Here is a 19,645-nt window from a genome sequence, read left to right on the forward strand (position 1 = left end):
AATAAAATTGTGGCTGAGTGTTGGCTAGTTTGTAAGAAATTAGTTAGGTCATGAGATCCTATATGCCCTTTAGAGTAATAGGCAGTTTGAAGGCTACTGCTTCTTTTCTTCACTGTTCTGTAGCGGAGGGAGAGCACTGAATGCAGGGGAAGAGACACTGCTTTTTAATTTACTCATTAAATAGCATATCCCCAAATTTACAGAGGCACTAATAAGTTAAGCACAAACAGTTCCTATAACCTTTCTGTACTGCCAAGTATCTTTTCTGTAAGACCACCATGCATTAACCTGCAGCCCAGTTCCAAGTCCAATGGAGTCAGTGCATGTTTCTTTGCAATATCTGCTCACCTTTCTTGGGGTTAACAGGGAACTGAGGCCATAGGGGGCAGTGCAGCCCTTTCTGCTCTGAGCTTGTTGTGACCTCCAACAAGAACTACTTTCCAGAAATTTCCCAAAGCTCCGTGGCACTGGGGGTAACATCCTGCAAGTGTGACTAGGGAGCGGCAACACTATGAACCATAGTAACCTGGTTCTTTTTTTTTATACCTATTTGCTTTCTCTATCGCCGTGGCATGAAACCCTTGGGTTATAGAAAGCTGGCCTGGGACCCAGTTTCTTAGTTCCTAACTAGTCTAGGAACATGTTTTTTAAAAATGTTTTAACTAGTAGGCTGGCCAGACTTAAAAATGGTTTCACCTAAACCTGTTTCTAACTGCTTTGAAAGGTTGGCTTATTCACATGGTGAGGCCATTCATGGGAGAGGGAGCAAGGAAGGAGGTTGGTAGACTTCACCATTTTCAGTGGTTTGCTTTGGATCTAATGGGCCCATTTCTCGCCTGTGGTAAAGCTGTTTTTGTGCCATGCCAGCTGTGCAAAGCAGTCCTAAATAGTTTACCCAGCTAATGGATGATTTCCTTTGCTTGGGAGAAGTACTGGTTGGTGCAGAGTCTCCAGCTTGGCTCCTGTGCCACTTCTATCCAGCCCCCAAGGTAGAGAGCAGCCAGGGCACCCCTGTATCTAGCTGACCGATAGCTATTCGAATAGCCTCTGGGGGATGTCAGCAGCTGTCTTAATTTACAGCAACCCTGAAGCTGGTTTATGCTGGATACTGGGACTGGCACACAAATGACTTTAGGCACAAAAGTGACTTAAAGCAACTAGGCTGACTAGGGTTTGCTTTGAGCATAGCGAGGAGGATCTGGTCCAGAGTTTAAAATTCCTAATTTGAACCAGGAAATCAGGTATCCTTAATAAAGAGCCATCTTGTGCTATCGGTTTTTAAGCAGATCACCATTATTGAGTTCAGTAGGAGTTCTGCTTCAAAGTTGCTGCATTATGGATTCAGAGTAAATTTTTAATGTAGGAGTTGCCAGATCCTAGGGATGTAGTGGTCAAATTTATCATCCTAGATAGGCCCCAAATCACTTTTCTCCTACTCAAAACTATACACTACAAGTCTACACTGTTACAAGGGAATAATAGTTCAATAGCAATATTGTATGTATACAACAAGCAAAAATATACCGAGTCACTCAAAGCCTGCCAGACAACTGTACACTGGCTGTGTGAGTTTTATAGACAGGCCCTCAGAAGGCAGCCAGAAAGAAATTAAGATAGGCCAGAGCCCATTTTGCTTGTTGTTGGTTCCTCAGTGTTGTGTGCTCACTGTCTGCTTTGCAAGTACATAACCAAGCCTAGCATACTATTGCCACTTTATATTTGTCTTCTCTGCTATTTTGGATGTAATACTGTCAGATTTTTCCTGTTCTGTTTCCGTAGCATACCTTCTAGCACAGGGGTTCTCCAACTGGGGGTTGGGACCCCACGAGGTCATGAGCTGTCAGCCTCCACCCCAAACCCCGCTTTGCCTCCAACATTTATAATAGTATTAAATATATAAAAATGTGTTTTTAATTTATACGGGGGATCGCACTCAGAGGCTTGCTATGTGAAGGGTGACCAGTAAAAAAGTTTGAGAACCACTGCGGCCTGTACTGAGGATTCCTGTTTAGAGAGACCCAATAGAGTTCTAGTGGATTCTTTAATGTGAGTGAAGCCCACTAGTGCTGCTGTAGTTAATCTTATTTGAAATTTACATTTTAAATTAAATTTGGGAATATGATACATTGGCCAGTTTAATTTCAGGTCCTACTGAAATTTACTATCTACGTTGTTACCCCACTGCTATTATTTTCAACAGAATTTTATAATCTGTTCAATGAGTTTTAGTCCCCACAATAGGTTAGTGCACAGTACTTATAGAGCAATGTTGTGGGGAGTGATGCTGAGGTTGAGAGTTCAAGCCTTGCTTGGCGCATCAGTTTCTTTAAGTAAATGGCTTCTGCTATTCATTGGTGGGGGAGGGATAGCTCAGTGGTTTGAGCATTGGCCTGCTAAACCCAGGGTTGTGAGTTCAATCCTTGAGGGTGCCATTTAGGGATTGTGGGCAAAAATCTGTCTGGGGATTGGTTCTGCTTTGAGCAGGGGGTTGGACTAGATGACCTCCTGAGGTCCCTTCCAACCCTGATATTCTATGAATACCTTTAACTGGTCATACTAGCTAATCAAGGATATTGCCTTTTAAAATCATGCTCCTATTATATGGCTGAAGACTGCAATGTGTATTTAAAAAAATAATAAAAGAGCAAAACGGTATTTTTCTTTGGGTTTAGTGGGATAGTTAATCTAGTGTTTAGGGTTTTTTTGTTTTAGTAAACAATTTCACTATGGGTGTTGTTTACTCTCTCCCCTCCTCCCCCCATCATTTACATAGGCTTTAGGGTGGGTATCTAATCCAGGGTTCCAGTGATGGAGTTTGCCCGCCTCAACTTTTGGGGTTTCCACATAAGGGTGGCTCTAGCAAACCCTCAACCCTGCCGCACCCTCCATCATGGAGCCCCCTTCCATGGCATGTGTGGAGCTGTCTGCCCACCCACCCATTTGGGTCTTAAATGGGGCAGAAAACTTTGCATTTGTCCTCTGCACTGGGGTATAATTCATCCTGCATTAAAATCTTTCTAACCGAGTGAAAATACTGCTCTTCTGAAAGAAGTACAGTACATATCAATTCACTATCTGAACAGCTAAAAGTAAAGCTATCTAGCCTACCACAATGCAAATGACTGAACTTGCTATGACAGCAAAGTCAGTTGTATTTGTCAGTACAAATATTAAAATACACCCTTAATTGGTTCATAGACACTGATGGAAATGAAATACTTGCAAGTTAAATCCTAGTTTACTTAGGAAATATTACCCATTGCTGACAGTGGGTGTCGGCATCAGTTCAGCTATACACAATTTAACTGCAAGTGGAGACCAGAACAAGCTGTGTTCAGGCTATTTTGGAAGATCTGCTCTGAGCAAGTTTCAACCACCATTTCCTAAAAGAGTGCTAAATAACTTGTCCTGTCTAGGCTTGCCATTAAACAGTGTATAGCTTAACCCATTCCTGAGAACAGTCTAATGTACAGTAAGTCTAAGAGTCTAAATACCTAATTGCATCCTTTGAAAACTACCAAACACTGATGGGTATCCTATTCAGAGGAAAGATCAACCTGCTGCCAATGTTCAGAACCAGGTTTATGACCGAGTGGAGGAAGTGCATGCAAGGAGATCTCGTGAAAGCTGTTATTTCAGAGCTCAACTTCACAGTTAGAGGCTGCTCTTTCATTGGGAAGGAGTTGTCTTTTTCACTCTCTCAAAGCACTTCGGGTTAGAGCCACAAAAGGACGTATGTCCTTAACTGCCATTTTAGGCACCTAAGTCCAACATTTAGGTGCTACTGAGATTCTCAAAAGCTCCCTAACACCTAAATTCTCTAAGTACCAGCTGTTTTTGCAAGTAAAGTTTCCTAGGAGCCTGTGTTTCCACTGGTGGGTATGTGCAAAACAGCCCAAGTCCTCAAACTGTTGAACTGCTTGATGCCCTAGCTCACAGATAAGCCCTAGTGGGATGCTCACACAAAGGTTTTCCAGTGGGGCCCAATTTGGTAGGTATGCTCAGACCATACCTAATCTGTACAAAAGGCAGGCTTAGGGCAACCAGATCAGGATTTTTTAGGGGCTGAGGCTATACCCCAGAATACCCAATAGCTCAATGGTTAGGGCCCTCACCTAAAGTGTGCGAGGCTGTTTTCAAATCTGATTTGGAGCAGGGACGTGGGTCACCTACAGTCCAGGTGAATGCCCTAACCAGCAAGCTATTGGGTTGTCTGGAGTGGGGCTCGCTCAATCTTTCCTGTTGAAGCTCTTCCCTTTGTACAAATAATATTCATTGAGACAGAAAGAGAAGAACACTCCACGGGATGTAGGAAACCCCAGTTCAAAACAGGCAGATTAGGAACTTGAACCTGATTCACCTACATCCCGGGTGAGTGTCCTAACCACTAGTTGTAACTATTAGTTGTAATAATTGGGGAGTGGCTGGGGCAAGGGTCAGGCTTGCTCTGGTTTTTCATAATAAAGGGCTGTCCTGATTTAGGCATCAATCCAGGAGAGGGTTCACAGCTGTGAATCCCAAGTGGTGATGTGCACCTAGCTGCTGTAGAGGGGTAGGGCTTAGGCCACTCCCCTCTTGGCATTTCCTACTTACTAGCCTAAGTGGCTCCCCGCTCATCTTGCTGGCTTCTGTGAACCCCTTGGTGCCTAACATTCCCCATGCATTGCATAAGGAATCTAATTCAGGGCTGTGGATTCCATTGGGTGGCAGGGTACCTAAAAGCTACATCACGCCTAAGTCCCTTCATTGATCTAGCCCTGGTAGCTTCTTTCTACATTGTGGGTATGTCTACACTGTAATAAAAAGCCCAAGGCAACAAGTCTCAGAGCCCAGGCTGATTTGAGCTCTGTCTGCAGGCTAAAAATAACAATGTAGCCATTCAGGCTTGGTCTGGATTCTGAGACCCTCTCCTATTGGGTTTCAAAGCCCCAGCTCCAGGATGAGCCAGAATAACTACACTGCTATTTTTAGTCCCATGACCCCAAGTCTGTTGACCGGGGCTCTGAGACTTGATGCCACGGGTCTTTTATTGCAGTGTAGATGTACCCTTTCACATAAAACCTAATGCTTCTAACTGAGTAAATTTGTGATTCTCTGGTAGATGCAATATACCAATACGTGATGCTGCACAGAGAAAAGACTAGCTTGGGAACGCTTAGTAGCCCATCAGAGTTCTTCCTTTATTATTATGCTGTCAACTAGAGGTCATAAACTCAATCATCTGAGTATAGTAAATAATTTTTCCCACAAATAATGGGCCAAATCTTGTTCTCACTGAAGTAAATTGGAGCAGGATTGAGCCCAGTGTGAACTTTAAAGAAATTCCTAGAAACTTTGTAGATTTCAAAGACAGAGAAAGAAACTTGTTTTGTTTTATGGCCCTGATCCTGCAAGCAGCTCCACTGGGCAAACCTCCGTCAATGTGGGTTCTATGCAGGTATAGTGGTCTGCTCCAATGGAGAGGCTTGCAGGATCAGGGCCTATGTTTGTAATGTAAACATATGGGGCTACATATACAGTTAATAATCTTTGTAAAATTCCAGTGAAAAGGGGAGACATCTGATTCGCTGGCAGCCCTGGGATTTTTTGGCTTGTTTTTTGTCTTATTTTTCAATGTATTTAAAATAAATATGAAGTCATGTAAAGATTGTACAGCCTTTGTTGCTTTCCTATCAGCTGGCAGGTTCGCTTCAAGCTGAGCCCGTGCATGTTTGCTGCTTCTCCTGTTGCTGTGGTTTGAGCTGAAATTATTCTTTTAAACAAACCAAACATTGAGGAAACTAATGGAAGTAGTGTTGAGTCACAGGGGAGTGGCACAATAAAATGTTCAGCTGGGGTGTGAATTTGATTTGGGGCTAGACTAGTGTTTTGTGGGCAGTGAGGTGGGGACATTTCAGCTTTGGGCAGTGGCTTCTTTTCTGTGGAGTAAGTTTATGAGCTTGTTGCTGCTGTTTGTGTCTTCACTGGATTGCATTCATCATCCCTTGTCAAAGGTGTCTGGACTCTGGGATTGATGGTTTTATATTCCCTGCATAGAAATTGAGATGAATAAGTAACCTGCTTCTGACTTAAGAATTTTTAAAACCCTTTTCCTCTTCAAAAGCAGCTATGTCCCAAACCACTAAGCGAATGTAAAATATAGAAGCAGTAGCATGGCTTGAGGTGAAGAGCTCAGTTTACAGCAACTTGAAGAGTATCGGGTCCTAAAGCCATTTACGTTCTGGAGCATCAAAAGAGCCTGACTTGAGTACAACCATACTTGAAAACAAGCACTGCTCTGCTTAACTCAGAGCTGTGTTACAATTATGCTTGGGCATAACCATGTTTGCAGACAGTTTTAAACTTATTTACAACTAGTAGTAGCAGCAGCATGGTCTAATATATAGGACATCGGATTGGGAGTCAGGGGACCTGGGTTATAATTCTGACTTTGCCACTGTCTGATTTTAGACAAGCAACTTTATTTCTCTGTGCCTCAATTTCCCCATCTGTAAAATGGGTAAAATTTTCAAAAGTGTCTAAGTGGCTTAGCAGCCTAAGTCTCACTGACTTTCACTGGAATTTAGGGCTTGTCTACATGGTGCCTTAGGCCTGGTCCACACTAACCCCCCACTTCGGACTAAGGTACGCAAATTCAGCTACGTTAATAACGTAGCTGAATTCGAAGTACCTTAGTCCGAACTTACCGCGGGTCCAGACGCTGCAGGCAGGCTCCCCCGTCGATGCCGCGTACTCCTCTCGCTGAGCTGGAGTACCGGCGTCGAGGGCAAGCACTCCGGGATTGATCCGGGATCGATTTATCGCATCTAGACAAGACACGATAAATCGATCCCAGAAGATCGATCGCTTACATCCGGACCAGGAAGTAAGTATAGACGTACCCTTAGTCTGCACTAGAGAGGAGTGAATTCTAGCATGTTGCACACTAACTGGCTCGTGTGAACTCTGCTGGCATGCACTAAAAAGTTCCCTAATGCATACTAATGTAGTCCAGTTTCAAACAGTACTACGTTAATACACACTAGCGAATTTTTAATGCACACCAACGGGGTCCATATGGGCCAGTTAGTGCACATAGCATTTACACTCCTCTAGTGTGGACTAATGCACTGCATAGCAAACACTTAGTCTTCTAAGGTTTGGATTCACAAAGGTATTTAGTGATTTCAAGGGCAGTTAGGTGCCTAAGTACCTTTGTGAATCCACACCTAAGTGTCTTAGCTGCTTTTGATGAGGCTCTTAAGTCACTTAGGTGCTTTAGAAAATTGTACCCAGTGTTATTTACTATCTTCTGTAAAACACTTTGACATTTATGGAAAAAAACCCTATATTACTATGTTATATTACAACAGACAGGGCATAAGACCGTTAAATATATTTTAAATTAAAAGAACAAAAAAAAGTCATTAACATCATTTACAATAGTTATTTGTAACTAGTAAATGTGGACTGAATCTTGACCCACAATTTCCTTATTATGCCAAACCTACGGCTCTCTAGACTGAGAATAGTCAGCCAAGCCTGCCAAATTGTGTCTAATTTGCAGAGTGGGCAACTGAAAATTAGAATTTCACTGCCAAAGTCATTTTTACTTACAGTCTAAACCAGGCGTTGAATCCAAATGTCCAAAAGTTAAAAAACACCTAACGGGTTCATCCACATCACCAGCTCATCTCCAACATCTAGCTCTGTAACAGAAAACAATACAGAACTGCAACCTTATATTAAAATTGTAGATAATTTCAGAATACAGTATTATGTACTAGTGCTCCATGCTGAGTGCTTCATTGAGGCAGTAAGGGATTTACCAGAAGATTACCTGTATTTTAATCAGCATGGCATGATTTCCAGTAGCTGTTGAACAGATTAGGGTCATTTTCAGGAAGCACAGCAGAGCTTTAACAGCAGGGCCCAATATGGCTCACACTAGGGAAGAAAGGTGACAAATCCACAACTAGAGAAGGTATGAAGTATTATTAAAGCTCTCTGTATGTTCTGTGCAGTAATGTCTATGCATCCATGTTTCTCCAATGTGTGTCATTTCACAGGAAAAGCAGAGTAGCTTTGCCACTCTAAACAAATGCAGAAGAGACACAGTGAAGGGACACTGGAATCTGTAGTGTGTTGGAAATCATGTCAACATCGGCTTTTCATTGTGTTGCGATTAGCTTAGTTATAATTATTTGTTTTCTATTGTAATGTGCACATGTGAAACTTTTTAATCTGAAGAGAGATAGTCACAGAATGATGGATCCTTATTCATTAGATGGGAAAGGATTTCTCAGAGATGGTTCATAATTTTTGTTGTTTCATCAAAGTGTGCAAGGGAAGAAGGAGAGTGAGCATATTTATATGTTCATCATAAACACTACTGAAACCTGTGTGGCAAGAGATTTTCATGTATTTTGCCATCCTGATCCATATACTGTGTACACTTGATAAAATGACAATTATATTGGATGACCTCTAAAATCACAGGTTTATTAAAAATAAATGCAAAGTTTATTTGGTAATTCAGTATTGTTTAGGCCTTGTATTGTTGCATATGTGGATTTTATTTTGTAGAATGAAATATTTTTCATATTGTGCCAAATTCCTGTGGTCCTTAGTCTGTACATGCTACGATTAAACTCCTGTTGACTTCTCTTCACTAAGAAGCAACCTTAGTGGGAGTGATGATGTTAAATCAATTATGCGTGTGTCTGCACCTCAGTCAGACGATGATACAGACAAAGTTCAGTTGTGTTCCTAACCACCTGAGAAACTGCAGCCTTGCATCATGAGTGCATGCTTTACATGTCCTGGCCCATTATACTGTGTTTGAACACAACTGTGAGTGAATATATGTTTGTAATGATTTTTTTTTAAAATACATCTGTTGCCATGTGTCCCATCATGACAACTGGTGTCAGTAAGATTGGAACTGCTGACTGTATTGCGTGCAGTCTTGAGGGGCTAGGAGCAGGGCCTGCACCTGTAGAATTTCCATCTTGTGATCTATCCCAAACTATATTAAAGGCACCATTCTGAACTAGAATCTGAAGTTTTCAGTTCCCTTTTCAGCTATACATTGCTTATGTTCTGTGGCTTTGCTGAGCATTTGCCAAACTTTGTTCTCACTCTAGGATTAAAATGGATGTATTGTCTTTTTATCGTAATTCATCTCTTCAGTAGTTTATTAAGGCAGCCAGAGTGCCCACAAATTAAAGATCATTATTTTATTAAGAATTACACCCAAAGAAAAAAATAACAAGTGATCAGATGGGACCACTATATAAAATAAATAAAAGAGCATAATAGAAGCTGCCAGACCTTTTCAATACGTTTCTTAATTAGTTGTGAAGGCAATTTGGAATGACATTGCCCCCCCAAAATAAATCAACACTGATTGCTGAGAGAATTACTATTTTCTTTTCCATCTCTATTAATGTCCTCAAGGAGATGCACTTTGCTGAAGTATGCTGCCTCTCTCAGCATTGATTCAGATGAGAAAGAAATCATCCATCATATCTTTATAGTGATAGGCCAAGTAGGACTCACACTTGCCATTTACAACTACATATTTGTTTTAACTGTAAGCCATTAAAAACCTATCTGTCTGTCTGCAATGGCATTTATTCCACTCTAATCACTATGGCATCTGAATGCCCTCTGGTATCTGGAGACCAGAAGTTGAAAAGAAGGTTTAGTAACTTTCATTCTCTTATTTAATTATTATTTTATTTTAAATCATCAGGCCAGGTGATGAGCTTGTGTATGTAACAGGAGGGTATTTGGAGGGTCCTGTGCTAAGATTTTGCACATACTATGGTCTAGAGACATAGATACACTTAGAAAGACAGATACATACTGATGCACAAATGCTTCTATGCATTTACTTGTCTGGGATTCTGGGAAATGCTAGTATTCTAAGGCAGTGGTCTCCAAACTTTTTTGATCACGCACCCCTATCAGTAAAAAAATTTTGAGCACGCACCCCTTGCCACGCCGGCTCTACCATTTTTGCCGAAGCAAAAAAAGAAAAAGAAAAAAAAAAGCCGCTCGGACTCCCGCCCAAACTGACAAAGCAAAAAAGCAAAAAACCAAACCAAACAAACAAACAAAAATAGCGCTCCTCCTGCCGCGCACCCCAAGGATCCTCTTGCGCACCCCACTTTGGAGACCACTGTTCTAAGGGATAATGTGAGCTTACAATATTAGAATTTAGTTGATTAAAATCCCAGAGTGAAATCTGTGTTTAGTTACTTTCAATAGTAATATTAATTGGTTTTCATGTTCTCGTTGTTTTATATTTTCTTAGCATTTTAATTGTTGGAGAGTGTTAGCTGAACCTGCCTACGATCGTATAAAACACCAATCATTTTGTGGATTTACTTGGCTTTTCAGTCTCTTCAGCCTCCCTGGATCTCCGTGGTCTCACCTTTTTGGCCTCCCTGGACCCCTCCATTTTTGAGTCTTCAGCCTCCTTAGAACTTTCCAAACTCACCTTTTCAGATTCATTGGACCTCTCCAGTCTCAGCTCCTCAGATTCTTTGGACCTCTCGAGCAACACTTCTTCATCCTCCCTGGACCTCTCTGATCTCGCCTCTTCATCTTCTCTGGACCTCTCTAGTTGCAGCTCTTTGGCCTCTCTGGATGTCTCCAGCATCACCACTTCACTTTCCTTGGAGCTCTCCAGTCTCACATCTTCAGATTCCTTGCAACTCTCCAGTCTCACTTCTTCAATTTCGTTGGACCTTTCCAGTCTCACCTTTTCGGGCTCTCTGGACCTTTCTAATCCCAGCTCTTCAGTATCCTTGGACCTCTCCAGTCCCACTTCTTCTGCCTCCTTGGATCTCTCCAGTCTCTCATCTTCACCCTCCCTAGACTTCTCCAGTCATACCTCTTCAACTTCCTTGGACCTTCCTTATGGAGTCTCTTCACCCTCTCTGAATGTATCTGATCTCACCTCCTCGACCTCTTCACCCTCACTAGACCTCACTAATTTTAACACTTTAACATCTCAGTGTTCCTCTGATTTATCCTTATCAACCTCTCTGGATGTTTCTAATCTCATCTCTTCACCCTTTCTGGACCTCTCTGACCTCACCTTTCAGGATGCCGCTTCTCTCACCTCTTCAGTTTCTCTGGACCTTTCCAATCTCACCTCTTTAGCATCTCAGGACCTCTCCGTCAGAGCTCTCTAAATTAGTTCCTGTTTGGGAGAGTTCTATAAATTGTACTCAACCCTGGGTATGAAAACAGTTTGTACAGATCTGTAGTGGTGCCTTGTTTATGGCTGCAGAAAAGTCAGTCATCTATGTTATAGAGTTTTTGTAGAGCTCTGCTTTTATGTTCATACACTAAGCCTCATTCTGTCTCAGCCTGCTACCTCTCTCAGAGCCCTGCCTCTTTTTAAAAGCTCATATTGAATTTTCATCTTCTACCCAAGATCAACAGATGACACAAGGGCTAAATGATCAAATAATTGCACTCAGTTTGCATGTCTGCAAAACTTGAGCAAAGTGTGCACAATTCGAGGCAGGTAGTATGTCACACTGATGTACAGTGAGAGGAAACACATGGACAGTAGCGCAAAGCAGGATGAAAAATAGAAAGACCAAAGAGGAAGAGGGAGAGACAGAGCTAGAAAGACAGGCACGGGATGGTGTGGGGAAGACAGAGAAAAGTAGAGGAACATTTAGTGGGATAAAGGTGCCCAGGGCTTCTAATATCCTAATAAATTGTCTTGGTGGTTTGGGCAACACATGAGGCATCAAATGACCTTGCTTGGAGCTATGGTATTTATCAAATAAAATCACCAGCTGTAACAAATCAAAGCAACCCTAGTTTAAACATAACCCTTCCTTCTCTCCCACCAATACGAAAATGACTTGGATTTAGCAAATAGAACAGTTAGCTGTGCAACACCTAATTTGTTGACAGGATTGTCACAAACATAATGGAGGTGAGCATATTTCAATGCTTCCTGCTATCCTGCTCTTTTTAGTTTTGTCACGGATACTACCTGTGCTTTCAGGCTGTTGGTTCCGTTTGTTGGGTTTGATATTGACTGATTGACACTCCCTCTGGCTGCTGTGCCCAAAGTGCTGTGTGTTCAGTAGAAATAATTTGTATTTCTGTAGTAATAGGTTACTTTTTACATGCTGGAAAACTATTCCAACATGCCATGTATGCCTCATAAGTAAAATGACTTGCAAAAAACCAAGCAAGAAAATAAACACATCAAAGAAGATTGTTGTCTTCTTTTATAATAATTTTTGTGGAATTATTATAGGAGAAATTGTGAGATGTTTTTATTTTATAAAAGCTTTTAAAAATTAAGTTTGACTTCAACTGCTGCATTTGATGTCAAGCAGTTGAGTAGACCCTTAAAAATCAGCAAATTAGTGGCTGAGGTGAAATGAGCTGGTCAAGTTCAGTTCCATATATATGTGTCCACCTTAAACACGTACAATAATCACTAGTGGCACTAATTGGAACCCTTGCTAGCAATCTCAATGGAAAAGTCAAGTAGGGAATGTGCAGGGAGAGTGAACTCACCCTTCCAGACTTACAGGGTTTTCAGGCACACTGGTGTGGCAAAATGGACATGTTTTCACTTTTACTGCCTTTGCTGTACATGCTGTGTAACAGACTGTATCTGTGCATGAATAGATGTCTCTAGGACTGTGAATCTCACATCTTTCATCAGCGTTATCCACCAAGCTCAGGTTTGGATTCTGGCGAAGCTATGTTGTCATTCTTATCATGTATGGATTTTTTATTGTCATGGTTTTTAGACCAAGTGGAAGCTCTAGTGCATTTGGAAATGACCTGTTCTTTGCCATGTAGAGGCTTCTGTGTGTGAGACAGACACACTAATAAGTTAATTGATATGTTTACTGGAGGGATTTGCCTAGTGGTGGTGTCCTGCTTCTCTCTGATGGAACGAAATAGGCTTTGCTTCCAACATGGACCATTCAAATGCTGCTTTTCTGGCAACAGCTCTGAAAGGATGAGAGAAAGAGGCTGGTTTTCAGATCATGCCCAGTTTAAATCCACCTCCACAGCACCGTCTCTGCCCCTTCCCAGGCCTCCTGCATCAGGAGCAGGCCAGCATGAATATATCATTTGGAAGGCAACCAGCAGTAAATCTGCTTGAGGCTTCACGTCATAGTGGAGCCACTTCACATTTGAGAAGTTTCCTTTAAAGGCATTCCAAGGGACAGTCTCTGCTGAGGAAATTTTTGCAGTGGAGACAGACTGCAGCATAGCTCAGAATAGCCATGGAAGAACAGCGCATCTGCATGGATGGCACAGGTCTTCAGGGATTCCCTTACACCATGTTGATCCAAGAGGATCCATAATTTTTTGTTTTGTTTTTGGGGTGGGGGACTCACATGCACATACCTCAGTGGAACAATTCCATGGGTCTGATCCAAGGCCCATTGAAGTAAATGAAATGACTCCCATTGATTTACATGAGCTTTGGCTCAGGCTCCATAAGGGAGGCTCAGAGATTCATCCTCAAACTTCTGACTTTCAGTTTGCAGGAGGGCATGCTTGGGTCCATCGTTTTTTTAATTATTGTTGTTATATATGTAAAGTAACCCACTATTTTCAGGCCACTGTAGAAAATGATTAGATTGGGTTTCTGGTTAGTGATATATATTTTCCCTCCTTTTCCATGTCTATGTTTAGGCAAATTATGGGTATAGTTTTCAGGAGTATACATATATAAAAAAGACAGTTTTCTTTTGTTGTATCTAAAGGAGGACCCTTTTAAAGCCTCACTTTCCCAAGGATGAGGTCTCAGTGATTGTGGGAGAATTTTAGGGTCTGCAGACACCTTTGCTAACAATTTTCAGCTCTTCAAATATGATTATCTTGGTATGGATTATGTGCATTTTATAAAAGCATATTCTCTGATGTTTGCTTCAGCTATGTTTTAGTAAGTTGTAACCTAAAACCTACTGAAAGGTGTTATATAAATGTAAGATGTCATTATGTGATGATGAATAAGACCATCCACTGTTCTCCAGCCTTGTAGAAAATAATTAGGGTTTCCTTTCTGTTTATTTTGTCCTAACTTTTGGTGATTTTCAGGCAAGTTACTGGCAGTGGTTTTAGAAATGAAAAACCAAAGCCCTGATCCTGAAACTGGTTCCCTTTAGACAGACCTCTGAACACATGTAGCACCCCATTAGCGTTTGGAACATTATGCAGGTCAGAGGTCTGCCAGTCCAGAGACAGTTGCCTGGATTGGGGCTGTGGTGTCTAGGGTTAACAACAACCCCAGATTGTTGAACATTAAACAACATTTTCATAAAAATATAATCTTCAGTGAACACAGTCAACTTGAAACCCAGTCAGTTTCAAGAGAGTTCTGGAAGTGGTTCTGGATACCACACCTCCCCTTACACCCCCTTCCCCAGTTTTAGTGGTTTCTCTCTCTCTCTCTCTGGTTGCTGTGTTAAAGACCCACACAAAGCAACAGGGGGATATTCACAAAGGCCCTGATCCTGTGCTGTTCCTTGTAGGTGGGCCTCTTATGTCTCTATGGAACCCTGAATTAGGTGCTAATTGGCTCTCGATCAGGAAGAGTGGAGCTGCCCACAAAGCATTCTTGAATGCACCAAGACACAGAAAGGGAGGCATGTTCTCCTCTAATCTCGTTCAGCCACAGAGATCTTGGGTGTCACCGGGGGCAGCAGTAGGTGAGGCAGATTTCGGACAGAAGGGTGGGGGTTAGGTTAACGATGCCCACGCGGGGGTTATCGTGCTCCCACAACCTAGTCAGGGCTGTGGAGGTGGATTGAGCGGGACTGGGGGGGGGGGCCCACTCGGGGCTAGCGCTGGGTGCAAACCCCGGGCTGCTGTGGCAGCCCCGCGGTGACTGGCTCAGCCTGGGTGAGATTTCAGCCCCCAAGGCAAGGGGCTGCCTGCAGGGGCTCGGGACGCGCCATGGACCCGTGGTGGGTGGCGCGAACCCGCCGCTTCCCCGCACCGCTGCGCTGCCAAACCCTGCAGCAAATGGGGTGGGGGGCGGTGCCAGGTCACTCCGCCCTCTGATTGGCGGCACAGAGGAATCCGGTTGTGATTGGTGGGAACAGTTAGTTGGCTGCGATTGGCCGAGTTCCTTGAGGGGATGTAAACGTTGATTGGCGAAATGGGACGGCTTCTGATTGGTTACCGGCGAGTTCCTTGGCCTTTCCTGTTCCGGTGCGCGCTGACCTTGTGGGCTGGGGGTCCCGGCTGTTTGCTCCCTGAGGCCCCGGAACCGCAGCCATGGTGGCGTACTGGAGACAGGCCGGGCTCAGGTACCGGCTGCTCGCGGCCAACCCGCGCCTGCCTCATACCCCCGTCTCCTGCCGGGGGGCGGCCGCAGGGAGAGCGCTGAGGCCTGGCGCGGAGGTGCCTCAGTGACCCTGAGCGGAGGGTCTCTATAGCCCGGGCGAAGGTGTGCGGTGTGGCCCTGGGCTGTAGCCGCCTGGGGTCCAGGCACGGCCGGGAGGAGGCCCCTGGGGAGCCGAGGTTGGGAGCCCAGCCTGGCCACTGCCAAGCTGGGGAGCGGTCCCGGCTCGTGGCAGTGGAACAAATTCTATAGTGAGGTGCTGGAAGCCATTGAACGAAACTAAACCCTGTATATGATGGAAGCAGTTTCAAGCAAGGAGGTGCTGCCACACCCCTAGTTTCAGCACCCGTGGGGCCAAGGGCGAGAGCCTGTTCCCCCGTGCGATCGCACCCACTGACTGGCTCACTAGGCAGAGGAAGGTGCCTCGCTGGGAAGGGTGCTCTGCTGCAGGCCCTCACGTAGGGAACTGCCTAAAAACATGGCAGTGCAGTTGTTGGCAGCACCTTCGCCTGCTCCCAGCAGAGCTAGAGTCCCTGGAACTGATTATGTTAGTTCTTGGGCCCCACCTGATTTTTCATCCTGTTTATTTCCTCTTTTCAGCTACATCCGCTATTCCCAGATCTGTGCCAATGCTGTCAGAGCAGCGATGAAACCACAATACAAAGCTGAGGCAGAAAAAGTTGCTGTGGCCACTATAAAAATAGTGAAGCCTAAAAAGGAGTAAGATGTAAGTAAATAGTATGGGAAGGGTTTTTTGGATCCCTTATTATAGGTTCCTAACGTCTTCTCACGGTGAGTGATATTGAGGAATCCTCTCATATTACCTTTCAGGTTAACAACAATCTAAAACCCGCAGGTAGCTTGTACACTGTGCAGAAAGTGTAGCCCAGATCTTGGTGCATAAGACTGGTTGCATAGGCTGTTGAGTGTAGATTTCTCAGCCTACCGGTTGGCTCAGGGATAGGAGGAAACTATTTAATTTCAGCTCAGTAAAATGAGATCCTCTCAGCCTTCAAACAAGAGCTTAGGTTGTGTGGACTCTGAGCTCTATATGTGTCTGGTTGGGTCAAACTGTTACAGGCGGCTTAAAAGCTTTTAGCTTGAATAGCTGTCTTTTTTTTTTTTCTTGTTTTTTAGAGTTCCTCCACTTCATTTGAACAAGATCAAGCAATTGATTTGGTCCCTGAACTGTGCCGTCCCACCCTGTCACCCAACCTAGCACACAGAGCCAAAGTTCATTCCTAAATAACTCTTCCCCAGATGGTTAACAGGCAACTTAATCTCATCTACATTGTTTTTCTGTTGAGCAAATGTTTTGTGCTTGTGAAAGGTGGATACTATTTGTCCCTTCACTTGTAAGGACATGTACACTGCAAGCAATTAAAGAGGAGTTTTTCCAGATATCTATGGACTGGAATGACTATGGATGAGAAATCTAGTGTGTACCTGTTGGTTTAGCCTGGCTAGTCAAAACAGACCAAAGACTATATGAAGTCATGTGACTAGAACTGCAGTCTAGTGGAGATATCTATCTTTCTCAGTAAAGGTGCCATGTTTTTCTTCAGCATCATGGCCAAAACTCCCATTGTATTTATGTTGATAGGAACCATGTCTGCATAGTGTCACTCTTCAAGAAGTTGGAGCAATATTATCTAAAAATTTGCAGATAAAGGTAAAAACTGAAATCCAAACTGAACTAGGATCATCTGTTACAAATGTTGACAAAGTAAATAACTTCAGTCTTCTTAGTGTTTTTCTGTCCTCTGAACGCACAGGGCTAGATTTACAAATGGGGGCACTCACTTGGGAGGTGGGAGCTCCTAGTTTGAATTCCTGAATTGGAGTGGGATTTGAACAGGTGAGTGTCCTAACCACTCAGCTGTCAGATATTCATGGGTGGGTCTCTTTATGTTGAAGCTGTTCCATGTTGAATAAATCATTGTTCATTGAGCTAGTGAGAGAGAAAGTAACTCTCTCTAATTCAGTGGTTAGGGCATTTAGTGGGATGTGGGAGAGTCATGTTCAAGTCCCTGCTCCAAATCAGGGATTCAAACCTGGATCTCACCTCCCAGGTGAGAGGATTTACCAGCCAGCCCCCAAAATTGCTGTCCCTTTGTGAATGTAGCCCGAAGTAATTAATTTCTCAGGGGCCCTTTGGTCTAGTCTTTCTCTACCACAAGGATGACCACTGGGTGAGGAGGCTTAGCAGTTCTAAAAATACGGGGCAGAACTTTTGCACTTGAACTGAGACAACTCTTTTCCCACCCCCATTATGAATAAATACTACTCTTTTGTTTAGAAACACTGCAAAAGCTAACATCCTGTCTCCTGACAGCAAATGACTTATTACATTCTTTAAATCTCTCATAGGATTGTCCCCGTGATGAACTGTATGGACAAAATATCAAGTGAAGACAAGGTCATGGGTCTGAAGATGTGCAATGTAGTCTCTTCATGTTAGCTATAAAATCTGTCTGCATGTGTAAGTCAACATGCTAATAAACTGAGCTTCTAGTTCACCATGACCATAGCAGCTATTGTGGTTTCTCTTTGAAAGCATGAGTTACTATCTTTGGCAGGGGCATTTACTTTTACTTTTGTGAGAGAGACAAATCATTAGACGTTTTCTTAAAGGAAATTTTGAGTGGCTTTTATATTGGAAATTCATGCGCCATCTAGTCTAGATGGCTTAGTTACTGCAAAACGAGTAAAATGGTGAATTTGAGGAGTTTAATAAAAGCTGAGAGCGGAAGAATTGTTGGGTTTTTTGTTGTGTTTTTTTAAGTCAGACTACTCAACTACTTACCTTCCGTGACTAATACCATCTTGGAGACTGGTATTCAATCTTTACAAAAAGTCGTCTATCTCCTTTGAGGCGCTCACAATAAACTTGTTCTGTGATACCCCTTCACTCCCAACAAGTCTACTACCAAAACCCAGGGATACCAAAGTTGACATTCCTGGTATTTTGAAAGTAAAAAAAAAAAAACATGGGGAAAAAACAAAGGCACAAATCCAGGTTCTTCACAGGTTACCTTTAGTAGTTGATGTTCCCAATTCACTGCAAGCATTAAACAAACTTCTACATTCAAGAAATGGTAAATTTTTGGACAGATTAACAGTTCTAAAATGTGATATCTAAAGACCAAATTTCCCTCTGAAGATTATAGCTTACTTCAACTTAACACCTGTTACAGTCTTCTATTGACAAGTGTCATAGCTCTGTAGGGAAAGAAATGGAAACTATTCCATGAGGGTACTTTAGCTTCCTCTGAAGGGATTTCATATGTTGAACAATACTCTCATACCTTGGTCTGAAGGGAGCTCTCCTGTTTCTCTGGATTGTCCTAAAGGGTGTTCATAAGTAGCAGTAACACCATTACTGTTTCTGAGTTTGGCACCAGCAGGGTGTCCTCTTTCCCAGAATGCCTGCACAGAGCAAGGGGGCAGGGAAAGGGGCCTTTTCTCTGCAAACTCCAAGGAAGCCCCTTTCACTCCATAGATATCTACTTCCCAGGTTGTTCAGCAAGTGAGGTCAGGATTGAGGTAATGTGTGTGGCCCTAAGAACTGTTCCTTGCTGAAAAGTCCCTTAAAAATCTCTGCAAGGAAGCAGAAAATTCTAGTACTACTTAAAAAGAAAAAATTAAAAATTCCAGGCGTGCTATTGAAAACACAAGAATTTTACCAAATTGAATATTTTTTAAAAATAATTGCACTGTGGAAACAATTCAAGCTCATAGACTTTGAGGTCAGAAGGGATCATCATCATCTAGTGATAGTCTGACCTGCACATTGCAGGCCATAGAGCCTCACCCACCCACCCACTCCTGTAATAGACCCGCAACCTCTGGCTGAGTTACTGAAGTCCTCACATCATGATTTAAAGACTTCAAGTTAGAGAATCCACCATTTATACTAGTTTAAAGGTGCAAGTGAGCTGTGTCCCATGTTGCAGAGAAAGGCAAAAAAAACCCAGGGTCTCTGCCAATCTGACCCAGGGGAAAATTCCTTCCCTGAGACTATCCCTTTTAAAATAGTCAAAATTGAGGGAATCCATAAACTATCTTTGCTGATAAAAGTCCACTTTGAAATGACATGGTAAAAGTTTTGCCTGGGATTTTCAAAAGAACCTAAGTGACTATTTAGGTACACTGGGACTTGTGCTTCTAAGACACTCGCTTGCTTTTTAAAATCTCACCCTTTTTTTTTTTTTTTTCTTGAAATTTAAGCAACAATCACAGTTAACCTCTACTCAAACACTGGAAAATTATGGGTATCTTGTACATGGTATTTTTTGTCACACTTGC

The 19,645-nt window shown here is 42.9% G+C and overlaps 1 protein-coding gene across 1 annotated transcript; it reads left to right on the top strand.

The window, feature by feature from the left end:
• The first annotated feature begins 15,187 nt into the window (after positions 1-15,187).
• Positions 15,188-17,867, top strand: ATP5F1E (ATP synthase F1 subunit epsilon). Its single transcript, XM_024195902.2, has 3 exons — positions 15,188-15,302; positions 15,938-16,064; positions 17,708-17,867. The coding sequence occupies exons 1-2, from the start codon at positions 15,271-15,273 to the stop codon at positions 16,059-16,061; spliced, it is 156 nt and encodes a 51-aa protein (XP_024051670.1). The 5' UTR covers positions 15,188-15,270; the 3' UTR covers positions 16,062-16,064; positions 17,708-17,867.
• The last annotated feature ends 1,778 nt before the right edge of the window (positions 17,868-19,645 follow it).

Source organism: Terrapene carolina, unplaced genomic scaffold (genome assembly GCF_002925995.2).
Source record: "Terrapene carolina triunguis isolate 2854851 unplaced genomic scaffold, T_m_triunguis-2.0 Scaffold130, whole genome shotgun sequence".
NCBI lineage: Eukaryota > Metazoa > Chordata > Testudines > Emydidae > Terrapene > Terrapene triunguis.